The sequence below is a fragment of the Danio rerio genome, chromosome 18, assembly GCF_049306965.1.
Source record: "Danio rerio strain Tuebingen ecotype United States chromosome 18, GRCz12tu, whole genome shotgun sequence".
NCBI classification, from domain to species: domain Eukaryota; kingdom Metazoa; phylum Chordata; class Actinopteri; order Cypriniformes; family Danionidae; genus Danio; species Danio rerio.
This window is the reverse complement of record NC_133193.1, coordinates 4,600,215-4,613,142: the sequence shown is the minus strand read 5'-3', so window position 1 is coordinate 4,613,142 and position 12,928 is coordinate 4,600,215. Positions and strand designations below refer to the sequence as shown.

Below are 12,928 nucleotides of genomic sequence, written 5' to 3'. Positions count from 1 at the left end.
CCAGTCAGGATGAAATGACTATTATTCAGCGCCCTCTAGTGGCTATAAAACGCTTTTACATTATTTTGTTCAACAACTTTCTGTGTAGACCTTCATAATCAATGACTCCACTCTTTCTCTTCTCTCTTTCTCAGCTGAACTTATGACCGGTTTATCAGAGCACATCCACTGACAAGACGGACCTTCGTGCGGATGACATCATCAGAAGGTGACCAATCAGGCCAGAGATGTGATGTGATGTCAGTATTCAAGACCTGGAGGAGCTTTGAACTCGTATTTATTGCTTAAGTCATAGAACTATTTTATTCAAAAGGATAAGCAGATAGCATGGGTGCTTCCATAAGACACTACAAAGGGGTTTAGTGCCCTCTACTGCTGATCGACACACTGCACAATCAAAAACAGCACTCAGAACAAGCGGCTGCGTCCCAAATCATACTTTCAACACTAGATAGTGGGTGAAAAAACTGACTGGAGTGAATTTGAGTTTACAGTATAAGTACACTAGAGGCTGGGGAAATCGTTTTAACATAAGGACCTGCTCAAGAGAGTCTGCAGTTTTGGACACAGCCATTCTCTCCGTTTAAAAAAAAATATTCAGAAGTATTATTGCAAACTAGTTTGATTTACATCTCTTACTTTTTATTATTATTATTATTATTTTTATTGTAGTTTTGTGTTTTAGTATTTAAAGTTTTTAATGAGTTGAAAATGTACAGTCATGCTCAAAACGTTTGCACCTTGTTTTGTTATGAATTATGAATAAAAGTAAACATGCAAAAATAATATGCAGTTGTCAATTCATTTTATGTTAAATGTATTAATTATTTATATAGAATTATTTTTATATATATAAAGTCTTATCGATTATCCAAGTAATACAATTTTTTCCAACTGCTTACACACATTTCAAAACTCTACACACAATTCCCAAAACTGCACACACAAAGTGCAAAACGCCTCACATCTGCTTCAAAATGTCAGACTGCATTCAAAATGTCATACACACACTTCAGAATAAAGCATCTGCATCAAACGGCAAACACTTCTCTCATAATGGTAAATGTAGGAATAAACCATGTAAACAATGTTGTTCTAAATCTAAAGCTCTTTAGGCTTATATCTACAGTGCAATACTATGTTCTACAGTGACAGTGAGAGTCTGCTGAGAGGAGGAACAGGTACACTGCAAACACCAATGACATGAAAACAACAAAAATGCTTATTAGGCCAAACATTACTGGTGTATATGGCATAAAAGAACATAAAAATACTGTTACTGTATGTAAAAATCTTTTACAAAAATTATTTTAAAAAAACAACGTAAAAGATATACTCTAGATTCTTTAGCGTGAGATGTTTCAGAAATTGTGTGGCAAAAGATTTTGGTAAAAACTGTAATAAGTTGACTTCTAGTTAATCATTTGTTATCAGAAGTGGCTTATATAAAATGCAAAGACCTCTAGATTACACTTGCTTTACCAAAATAAAATGATTAGCTTGGAGGACTGCATTCATACATCTCTAAAATGACTCAAATCACTGATTAATAAAGTCATCTGGAATGGCAGAGAAAGCGTTTCTGCAGGACTCCCAGAGTTCATCAAGACTCTTTGGATACATATTCAATGCCTCCTCCTCCATATAACCTCAGACATGCTCAATAATAGTCATATCTGGTGACTGGGCTGGCCAATCCTGGAGCACCTTGACCTTCTTTGCTTTCAGGAGCTTTGATGTAGAGGCTGAAGTATGAGCAGGAGCGCTATCCTGCTGGAGAATTGTCCCTCTCCTGAGGTTTGTAATGTAATGGGCAGCACAAATGTCTTGATCCCTCAGGCTGTTGATGTTGCCAAACTTGACTGATTTCTGTGAGAATCGTGGCTCCATGTTGGTTCCAGTAGGTCTTCTGCAGTATTTGGCTTGCATGGTTCAGGATATGATAAGCTACTCATCGATGAATTTTCTCTTCAGTGTTGGACTCTCAATAATGACTTCAAACCACACTGAACTGAGCTAAACTAAACTGAACTTAGGGTGCTTTCACACCTGTGAATCGATTCAGTTGTTCTGAAACAGAGATTACAATTGTTACATTGTTGCTCTTTGCTCTTGGAGCGGTTCGCTTTCACACTGCAAAGTTTCTAATCGGACCAAAAGAGCTAAAACAAGTCACGTGCGAGTAAACTCTCCTCACATTGGTCAGAGTGTCAGGGTTTATTTTGCAGCGTCCCGCTCAGCTGTCAGGAGAGGTGGTGGTTTGGTGGTGATTGACAGGGTGCGCGCGTGACGTGTCTGAGGAGAGATGCGGTGGGGAGGGGTGAGAAGGGTGCACGGCGATGCCTATTTGAGGACCGGGAGGGAGACGCGAGATTACCGGGAGATCATCACTCGTTTGCGGGCATCCGGAGACTCGCGAAACTTCCCGCCCTACTCATAATTCTCTCTTCATATAGCCGTAAGCCTATTACATATCCATAAAACACTGTGATATAACCGCGCTCGGATCGGATCGCTTTCTCACTGCAATCGAACCGCTCCAGGGTTCGTTTCAATCGAGCCGAGACCACCTCATTCAAGCGATCTCGGAGCGACTACTTTGTCGCGGAACAGAGCGCGATTGCCCTGTTCACATATGCCAAACGAACCGCGCTAACTGGGCAAACGAGACACGTTCCGAAACAAAAGTGTAGGTGTGAAAGCACCCTTAAACACTAAAAACTGAACTACCCTGATCCAGTTACTATGACCATTTATGTGAAGCTGCTTTGACACAATCTTCATTGTAAAAGCGCTGTATATATAAAGCTGAAGTAAAAGGAATTGAATATCTGTGATGATTGGGATGCAGATCAACAGATGATTCATCTGAAAAATCCACCTTCTGCCACTTTCCCAAATGATCAACTAGAAGTCAACTTATTATTTTTTGCTTTTACAAGAAACAACAAGACTTTTGTCAGGTGTTGTGTGTATACAGTACATACATATGAAATCACTTGAGAGATTGTGTTGTTTTCTGCTAAATTAATAATAAAAGCTGTATAAATAAGGAAAAAATGTGTTGGGTGGTTAAGAAAAACAGCTTTGTTTTCCTTTTGAATTGTTTTTTTTTTACTCCAGTTTTATCAATCATTTAATTTTCAATTATACTTAATAATTTATAATCCTACAACATGTTAATAATGTCACTTTGCTTCTCAGGTACTTCATTTAAGCATGTTTGGGCGTTTAAACTGGAAAACTGCAGAAACATTCCGAGTAAGATTATGTTTGCCGTTTATTTTTTATATATAAATGTATTTATTATTATTATTATTATTATTATTATTATTATTATTATATCATACCGTTTTTACCATCATGCCTCATACATTCAAATAGAACATGTAATGTAATGTGTATTTATATAGCGCATTTATTATGTATGGTCATACACCCAAAGCGCTTCACAATCATGAGGGGGGTCTCTCCACACCACCACCAGTGTGCAGTATCCACTTGGATGATGTGACGGCTGCCTCAGGACAACGGCGCCAGTGCGTTCACCACACACCAGCTATTGGTGGAGTGGAGAGACAGCGATCAAGCCAATTCGGTGGAAGGGGATGATTGGGAGGCCATGATCATAAGGGCCGATAGAGGGACTTTGGCCAGGACACCGGGTTTACACCCCTGCTCTTTCACAAGAAGTGCCATGGGATTTTTTATGACCACAGAGAGTCAGGACCTCGGTTTAACGTCTCATCCGAAAGACGGTGCCCACTGACAGTATAGCGTCCCCTTCACTTTTACTGGGGCATTAGGACTCACATAGACCACAGGTTGAGCGCCCCCTGCTGCCCTCACTAACACCACTTCCAACAGCAACCTAGTGTTCCCTAGTGGTCTCCCATCCAGGTACTGACCAGGCTCAGCCCTGCTTAGCTTCAGTGAGTAACCGGTCTTGGGCTGCAGGGTGACATGGCTGTGGCAATAAGAACAGGATATTTCACAATGATATTTACTTAAGCAAAGATGGTTAACACACGTCCACCAACTAAAATATTTAAATAGAGACTGAATTAATTTTTATGATGTTTACGTTGCATGACTTGAGGTGCAAATCATAAATATGTGAATGTCGTATTATACTGCATTATATGATTTGAGTTCATCAAATTATCTATCAACAAGTTCCACTAATGACTAACAAACTCTTTAAGTTCTTCATCTGATCTGTTGTTTGCTTGTTTTCGACTCACTGTCAAACTGTTAGCTTGAAAAGTGTGCTTGTGTGTCTTTATGTAAATAATTGCAGCTTGGTTTGGTGTTTTCTCAGCTAATTCACACATTTTAAAGTGTGACAGAAGGTGTCCTGTTTAGTACTGCTGTGTATTTCATATTTCTGATTTGCACTTAAATAAAACACCAGGTGAATATTGTCCCACAATGTAAACAGTATAGAAATAATAACAGCACTATTGATTAGAAAATGGGTGGCACGGTGGCTCAGCACTATCACCTGGAGAGACCCCCCTCATGATTGTAAAGCGCTTTGGGTGTATGGCCATACACAATAAATGCGCTATATAAATACACATTACATTACATTACATTACATTACCTGCACAGCAAGAAGGTTGCTGGTTCCAGCCTCAGCTGGACCAGTGGCCATTTCTGTGTGGAGTTTGCTCTCACAGTCCAAAGACACACGCTAAAGGTGAGTTGAATAAGCTAAATTGGCCGTAGTGTGGTCAAGCTCGGTTCCTGGAGAGCTGCAGCTCTGCACAGTTTAGTTCCAACCCTTATTAAACACACCGGATCAAACTAATTAAGTCGTTCAGGCTTGTTTGAAACCTGCTGGTAAGTGTGTTGAAGCAGGGCTGGAACCAAACTGTGCAGGGCTGCGTCCCTCCAGGATCTGAGTTTGACACCCCTGCCGTAGTTTTATGTGTGTAAATGAGTGTGTATGGGTGTTTCCCCAGCCTGATCTCACGAGAAAACCTAAGTATTTTACGTTTTGCCAGTTTAGTGGGGAATTCGTACAAATTCGTACAAGTTCAGTCGTATGAAATTGTACGATTTTAAAAAGGAGGCGTGGCACCTAACTCCAACCGTCATTGGGGGATGAGCAAATCGTACTAAATTGTATGAATTAGATCCTACGAATTCATACGAATTAGCCACTAAATGAAAAAGTTACGAATTGCCGTGAGATTGTGTTGGCTTCCCAGTACTGGGTTGCAGCTGAAAGGGCATCCATCGTGTAAAACATATGCTGGAATAGTTGGCGGTTCATTCCGCAGTAGTGACCCCTAGTAATTAAGAGACTAAGCTGAAGGAAAATGAATAAAAAATTATTTCCGGCATTCATATCCTTTTGACCGTGAAAGTATGATGTATTATTTCATATATTAACAAAGACGCCATCAGGTTATTTTGCACCATCGCCTTTAGCTCTCCAGTTTGACTGGCTTTGTTTTGTTTTGTTATATAATAGTTACATCCTAAACGTGAATCAGAAGGCTCCCTTAAATAAATCGTAGGATAAAATTAGATAATTTCATTTTTGTTAGGCTAAAAAGTCAGCCATTAGGGATCACACTTGGGAAACTGAAGTGGGCAATAATAATGATTAATTAAAATTATTATTATTTATTATTAAAGTTCATTAATGACAGTTTTCTATTGTCCATCAGTGTTCAAAACACTGTTTTTTTTCTGATATAGCCTAAATGTAAACATCGTTACTTATTTTAATGTGCTTTCAGTGTGGACTGATAAAATCATGACTAAACAGAATAAGATGACTTGACTGACAGATTTGCTGAGATCTTTAAGCAATAATTCACTTGCAGTATTGCCAGATTTGCTGCCTTTTTCCAGCCTAAAAGCACAAAAATGCGTTTAAAATATTACATTAATATTTTATTTTATTTTAATTAATTTAAATCGAAATTAAACTAGTTACTTTAACTGTCAAATTTTTTTAACCATAAAGCAACCAACACCAGCAGTCACAGAACCACAACAAAACCAGATCACATCGAAACACACTGCAATAATGTTGTGTAGATTACACTACCTTATATGTTTAATTTCAAAATGGGGTATAAATTTGTCATAAACTATTTTTTTCTCTTCAGTAGGTTTTGGTAAAATATGGTAATTCGTATGATTTAATAAAAATAAATAGATTTTTGACAGTCACCAGGCGGCCCCCCTTCATTGTCCCGCCACCCCTTTTAGAACCACTGTGCTAAATGACTAAATGTCATTGTCACTTGTTTGTAAAACGAAATGCATGTTCAAAAACATGTAACAACAAAAAACTATTTGCTTTTCAATTAATTTACAATCTCACATATTTTAATATGAAAATTCACAGAAACTCACATCACATGCTATTCAGGACACACAATATGCAGATTGTCACAGGAAATTCCCTGAATGTATTAGGAACTAATCATAGTATATTATATACAAACATCTTTTTTTCCCGCAACATATTTATACCTGTACTTTAAGTACAGAATAGACATACAAACATTACATACAGCTTTAGGTGAAACATATGTCCCTTTAAATTGATATTATTATTATTTTAACACACAGAATGATTCAGTCTCTAAATGCCCTTTACTTACTACTTTAATTGTAGATTTACTTCACTTTTTAAAACATAAATTACTCACAGTCATAGCTAGAAGTCAAGTTAAAATATGTGCATGCCCATTTAGTGTGAATGGTCAAACTGTCATGCATTTTAGGCTGTATAGATTGGATGGAGATTCTATTGAAATACAATGAAAATGCCAGTCTGAATGAGGAGTGTTTTCATTCTAAAACACTATTTTAAAAAAAGAAAAAAACTAGTTTAGTAGTGCATAATGTTGCTATTTAAAGTGGAGCAGTCAGTCAAGTTTACATTATTTAGTAAATTTATTCCTATTTTAATGAAAATGTTTAAATAACAAACTAAATTAATGTAAGCATTTGCAGAAAATGGCATGCTTTACTTTAGTTTTTTAGAGCTAGGGCACCAATATTTTGAAATGACGTAGGCATGGGATGATAACCGGTTTCAAGGTTTACTGCAGTTTGGAAAAGTCAAGGTTTTAAAACTGCCAACATTTTGTGTTACATCGTTCCTAAGGTATATGCAATGTTTTTCATAAAAAATTCTGCTATATTAATGTGCATACCGCACTTCCGGCCGGCCGCATATCCGATCTAGACTTACCCTGTATCTGTTCAGCTGAGGGAACGGAACCAACCCCCTTGCTCTAAAAGCTGCAGTAAAACATGCTCTTTTCTTCAAAATGGTTACATTAATCGAGTTTCTTTAATATATTTTCATTAAAGTGGAAAGCAATTCACAAAATAATGTAAACTTGACTGACTGCGTCACATACACTTTAAGAAGGCAAAAGAAATACAGAGTTACAAAGGACGAAGTTTCTCCATTGGCAGTCATCAGTTTTTTTACAGAATTCTTTCTCTGGGAACAAACATGTCACAATATGAGCTTTTTCACCAGAAACTCAGTTAAGAAACTAACCTGCCATTAGACATGACTTCTCAAGAACTAATTTCCCCCCAAACTGTTTTCTTGGTTTCACTTGCACCATCACTAGAAAACTTGGTCACGCTGTATTTTGATGGTCCATTTGTTGAATTTTAAGTTACATTGTAACTAATTCTCATTAGATTACAAGTAGACTGTTTGGTTGGGGTTGACATGTTCCTGCAAAGTTTCTTATAGTCTGTTAAATGTCTGTTGAACGAGCAGTATCAACAGATGTTAAGCAGACAGTCTACTAATACTCAAACAAACCATCAAAATAAAGTGTTACAGAAAACGTAAAGTACTTTTCAGTTCTACATATAGCAGACAAATGCAACAAATAAATGCCACTAACACTGGCTTTCTCAATGTGTATGTCTGGCAACACTTAAAAAAAAACGTGCCAGAATGTCATATTGAATCCATTTACTCAGTTTGCATACTTTACGTCAGTGTTTCTCAACCGCGTTTCTGGAGGACAAACAGCTTTGCACATTTCCCATGTCTGCTTAACCCAGGGGTGTCCAAACCCAGTCCTTGAGGGCCGGTGTCCTGCACAGTTTAACTCCAACTTGCTTCAACACACCTGCCAGGAAGTTTCTAGTATAGTAAGAGCTTGATTAGCTGGTCCAGATGTGTTTGATTAGGGTTGCAGCTAAACTCTCCAGGACACCGGCACTCCAGGACTGAGTTTGGACACACCAAACACACCTGATTCAGATCATCAGCTTATTAGCAGAGACTGAAAGACCTGTAACGAGTGTGACAGACAAAGGAGACATCCAAAACATGCAGTGTTGGTGGTCCTCCAGGAACACGGTTGAGAAACACGGCTTTACAGTACGTCACTGGTACTGTAGTTTCAATCATGTCGGATTAGACCCTGCTTTGAATTAAGAGCTTTAGTACCCCCGAATGGCATTGTTCCCAATTTAAGTTTCAAGAAACGGTGAAAAAGTTCCTCCAGTGCACCTAATATGCTCAGTTTTAAAGTCCCCTCACAATAGACCTGGATGGGTTGACTTACTGTTGTGTTGTAACTTCTGTTTCACTTTTTTCCCGCATCTGTTTACATTTACAGACATGACCAACATTATGTGAACTTACTGCATTATTACATTAAGCTTGTGTGTATTTGAAAATTGGCTAGGAAGAGATCAGTTGTCTTTCCGTAAGCACAACCATGTTTCAATTGTAAATGCATGCAAAACAATGTTAAGTGTTATTGTGTGAAATGTCAGGATTAATCATAACCATACAGAAAAATCCAGCTTAAACCAGCCTAGGATGCTTGGCTGGTTTCAGCTGGTCGTCCAGCCTGGTTTTAGAGGGGTTTTGGCCATTTCCAGGTTGGTTTTCAGCCTGGTCTTAGCTGGTCAGGCTGAGAGATGACCAGCTTAATCCAGCTAAAATCAGCTTGACCAGCCTAGCCAGGCTGGGAGTCCAGCCAAAACCAGCTATGTCCAGCTTAAACCAGGCTGGTCAAGCTGGTTTTAGCTGGATTAAGCTGGTCATTTTCCAGCCTGACCAGACTGGAAATGGCTAGAAACCAGCCTGGAAGTGGCCAAAACCCTTCTAAAACCAGGCTGGACGACCAGCTAAAACCAGCCAACCAGCCTAGGCTGGTTTAAGCTGGATTTTTCAGCAGGGAAACGTTTGGTAGCATGACTAATCTATTTCAAAGTAGTTTCAGTATGTTGACATGGATTTATCATAGCGTTGGCTTGATGTCTTTTTGATGCTTTTTCTGAAGCTCTGTCCTGCCATGAAGTAGAGGATAGGGTCAATGCAGCTGTTGAAACTAACCAGAGGTCGTGTGGCCTTGTAGACATTATTGGAAAGCCGTATTACGGTGCAATTTGCTTGATCCAGGTAGCGGAGGGTGTAGTATACACTGCGGTTCACATGGAAGGGTAAGAAGCACAGCATGAACGCCACAAGCACAATGATGATCATCTTCACCGACTTCTGCTTGGATCGCTGTGATGTTGGAGCATCGCCGACACCTGGCTCACGAAGTTTTTTTACTATGAGGAAATTGCAGACTAACACGACCCCAAACGGCAGGACAAAGAGCAGGAGCATCACCACCGAGCTGTAGACCAGAAAATCATCGAAGAGCTCCTTGATAGTGGTGTCGTGACAGACCAGAACTTCATCATTAAGTCTCGTCCTGGAGAAATAAAGAAGTGGGGTCTGTAAGATAAGTATGATCAGCCATATTCCCACCGAGATCCAACGAGCACGGCGGGCGTTCATCCAGGATAAAGACCGCACCGGATGGCAGACGCCTATGAATCTGTGTACGCTGATGCAGCTGAGGAACAGGATGCTTCCGTAGAGGTTTGTGTAGAAGAAAAAGCGAATGAATCTACACATCGGGTCTCCAAACGGCCATGCGTTCGCACCAGCGTAGTAGTAGATGAGAAACGGAAGGGTGAGGATGTAGAGCGTGTCACAGGCGTTGAGATTGATCATGTAGATGGTGTTGGGCTTCCAGTGTTTGGTTCGAAATAAGATGACGTACATGGCGGTGATGTTCAGTCCCAGGCCGAACACGAACACCAGACTGTAGCTCACCGGGAGGAGAATGTACTTGAAGTCTTCTTTTAAAGTACAACGGTAAATGTCAATGTCATTCGTTGATACAGTGGTGTTGTTCATTGCCATTCTGATCCAGATCTGTCTGAGATTAAGACAAAGAAAACATATCATTCATTCATTTTCCTTCACTTAGTCTCTATTTCAGAGGTTATCAAAGTGGAATGAACCACCTATTCCAGTATATGTTTTATGCAGGCCAATTTAGGGCTCAATTTTGACGGTCCATGCGCAAAGCGCAGGGCACAAACGCTTTCAGGGCGTGTCAGAACGCATTTTTGCTAATTTAAGGACGGGAAATCCGCTTTGCGCAGTGGCGCATGGTCTAAAAGGGTTGAGTTTATTTTCTTAATGAGTTATAGGTGTGTTTTGAGAATAAACCAATCAGAGTCTCATCTCCAATTCCCTTTAAGAGCCAGCTGCGTCACGCCATAAGCGCATTCGCTATTTACAGGACTCAAAGTAAATCTAAGTGGAAAAACTGAGGATTTCTCTAGCAAACAGTTTACACTTTTTTAACAGAAAACTGTTAAACAGAGCATCTACTGCGTGAGAATGAGAGATAATGGATCTACTTTCACTTTCGCTCTTGGATAGGGAAACCTTTACGCACAGACATCCATTAGTCTATAAATAATTAATTTAGTTTTTTAAGCGCAAATATTTGTTTCAAAACTATTTCTAAATTCAGTTCTAATTTCCAGCAAACGAATAATTGAACAATAATAACGAAGTGTGCTCAAAAACCTGAGTTATATCCTAAAACACATGCTGTGCCCCATATGGTCTAAAACCTGACAGGTGGGCAAATCTAAGCTTGTTTTTAATAAAACAAATATAAATATGGATATAATAAATAATACTGCTAATAATAATAACATTATACAAAAGCAAATTGTTATGAATGAACTGAAAAAGCCTCCCGAGATGAAGAAGACATAAAAGCAGTGATTTTTCATATTTATGTAGGCTAGAAAATAATATGTTTTCTAATATTTTAATCATTTATATTTATATTCTATATCTATTCTTATTATATCCTATATATATCCTTAATATTTAATTTTTTTCATATGTAAAGATATTTGCCTATTGCTCTCTTGTGCGTATTAAGCAGTGTGTAAGCGAGGCGCAACTCTGCGCCGGAGTTTAGAACAGAACAGAACAAACCATCATTATAAAAAAACTTGCCTAATTACCCTAACCTGCCTAGTTAACCTAATTAACCTAGTTAAGCCTTTAAATGTCTCTTTAAGCTGTATAGAAGTGTCTTGAAAAATATCTAGTCTAATATTATTTACTGTCCTCATGGCAAAGATAAAATAAATCAGTTATTAGAGATGAGTTATTAAAACTATTATGTTTTGAAACCAGTTGAAAAAATCTTCTCTTTATTAAACAGAAATTGAGGAAAAAATAATTACTCTTGTCATATATAATTAATAACATTTGTCATGTTAAAAAAGTTAAATGGAACAAGTTATCACTGTGGAGACAGTCTCATCTCCTAGATCATGCACGTTTTTCTCTAAAAGGTGGGTAATATCTACAAACTCCACACACCCATATTGATACTGTCATGCATATGATAACCTACAAATATTCCTGGAACACTGTTTATAATGGGCAGAAAAAGTAACTTCATAATGTTTCTGTCAGACTCAGGGGACGAACAAATGAGCTTTTAAAGAAATGGACTAACCAACTCTCTCTACCAACAGCACTCTCAGTTATGCCAGAAAGTAACACATTAGATTGATAAGAAATTAGAGCAGAAGTCAAGCAATCAAGCCACAAAGTATCTTAAAATCTCCTGAGAACTTCCTCTCAACATCAAATGGCAAATGATGTTCAGATAACAGCTAATATCACAAAAAGCCTCAAGACACTTTCAATCTATAAGATGAAGTCTACATAAAGACTTCTGTTTGAGATTTTCTGTTTTAAATTAGCATTTTATAAGCATCCTGTAGTTAGGTTCGACCTCTTCAATGCCAGGAGTCTGATAAAACATCTGAATATTTCGTATAACTTTAAAAGACTAGAATAATGCCTGGATTTGTGTACAATAATCAACCTTGATCATTCAGAAAATGCACTAAATTTAAAAATAATTTTTCATTTAGTATATTTAAAGTGTATTTTTATTCTAAACTTAGGCTAAACAAGACAGTTATGAATTAAACATGGATATTTTGTCTTTTCTAACTTAATTAAATGTAGATTCACAGCGTATAGGCACACATGCACCAGTCAAGCAGTTTATATATTCAACACAACACTATTTTCATATTTTCAATGTAAACAAAGATGTCAAGATTTACGATTCGTGGTCTTAAATTTGTAGACCCCATACATACAGCAGTATGCATATAGACTGTACTTTTAGGATGAATCGTTTGAGTTGTATATGATTCATTAACTCTAAGTCAGTTCAAGTAGAAGAATCTTCACGAAATTGAACTCAATCTTGATAGCAAAATGAAATATACATCCCACAATTCAATAAATTAAAAAAATATATACGTGAGCTACTTATTTAGAAAAATATAAGTCACATACTCACGTGTTTTTGGCAGTTATTTTCAGGAATGTCCCCTCACGCTCTTCATACCTGCACAATCCTGCTCTTCCTCTGTCTGTTCATGCTGCATTTCTTTATTGTGGGCGGTACTTCCCATGTAAACACACCTCCGCTTGCCCTCATTGGTCAGGGCATCAGTCAGTCACTCAGATTGTTTATCAATCAGTTCCAATAGAGATAGGTTTCCAGAACGC

At 38.1% G+C, this 12,928-nt stretch overlaps 2 protein-coding genes and 1 long non-coding RNA gene across 8 annotated transcripts in view; 1 reads left to right on the top strand and 2 right to left on the bottom strand.

Moving 5' to 3' along the window:
• Positions 1-783, top strand: part of relt (RELT TNF receptor) — a 65,662-nt gene extending 64,879 nt beyond the window's left edge. For all 4 annotated transcript variants that reach the window (XM_073929006.1, NM_207073.2, XM_073929007.1 and 1 more), the window contains one exon: positions 135-783. In XM_073929006.1, coding sequence (XP_073785107.1) covers positions 135-146 — 12 coding nt within the window. In that variant the 3' untranslated portion in view covers positions 147-783. The remainder of the gene's footprint in view (positions 1-134) is intronic.
• The window catches only part of LOC141378793 (uncharacterized), a 359,890-nt gene that overhangs the window by 201,867 nt on the left and 145,095 nt on the right, over positions 1-12,928 (bottom strand). Inside the window, exon 2 of the long non-coding RNA XR_012394172.1 lies at positions 2,634-2,714. This is a non-coding gene — a long non-coding RNA (uncharacterized lncRNA). The remainder of the gene's footprint in view (positions 1-2,633; positions 2,715-12,928) is intronic.
• Positions 6,332-12,898, bottom strand: p2ry2.3 (purinergic receptor P2Y2, tandem duplicate 3). 3 transcript variants are annotated; one of them, XM_073930183.1, is made up of 2 exons: positions 12,717-12,819; positions 6,332-10,231 (listed from the first exon to the last, which is right to left on the bottom strand). In XM_073930183.1, the coding sequence occupies exon 2, from the start codon at positions 10,217-10,219 to the stop codon at positions 9,239-9,241; it is 981 nt and encodes a 326-aa protein (XP_073786284.1). In that variant the 5' UTR covers positions 10,220-10,231; positions 12,717-12,819; the 3' UTR covers positions 6,332-9,238. The 3 variants fall into 3 exon arrangements, with proteins under 3 accessions (XP_073786284.1, XP_021323622.2, XP_017207564.2); XM_021467947.3 differs by having other exon boundaries at positions 6,338-10,235; positions 12,717-12,898; XM_017352075.4 differs by having other exon boundaries at positions 6,338-10,235; positions 12,713-12,787.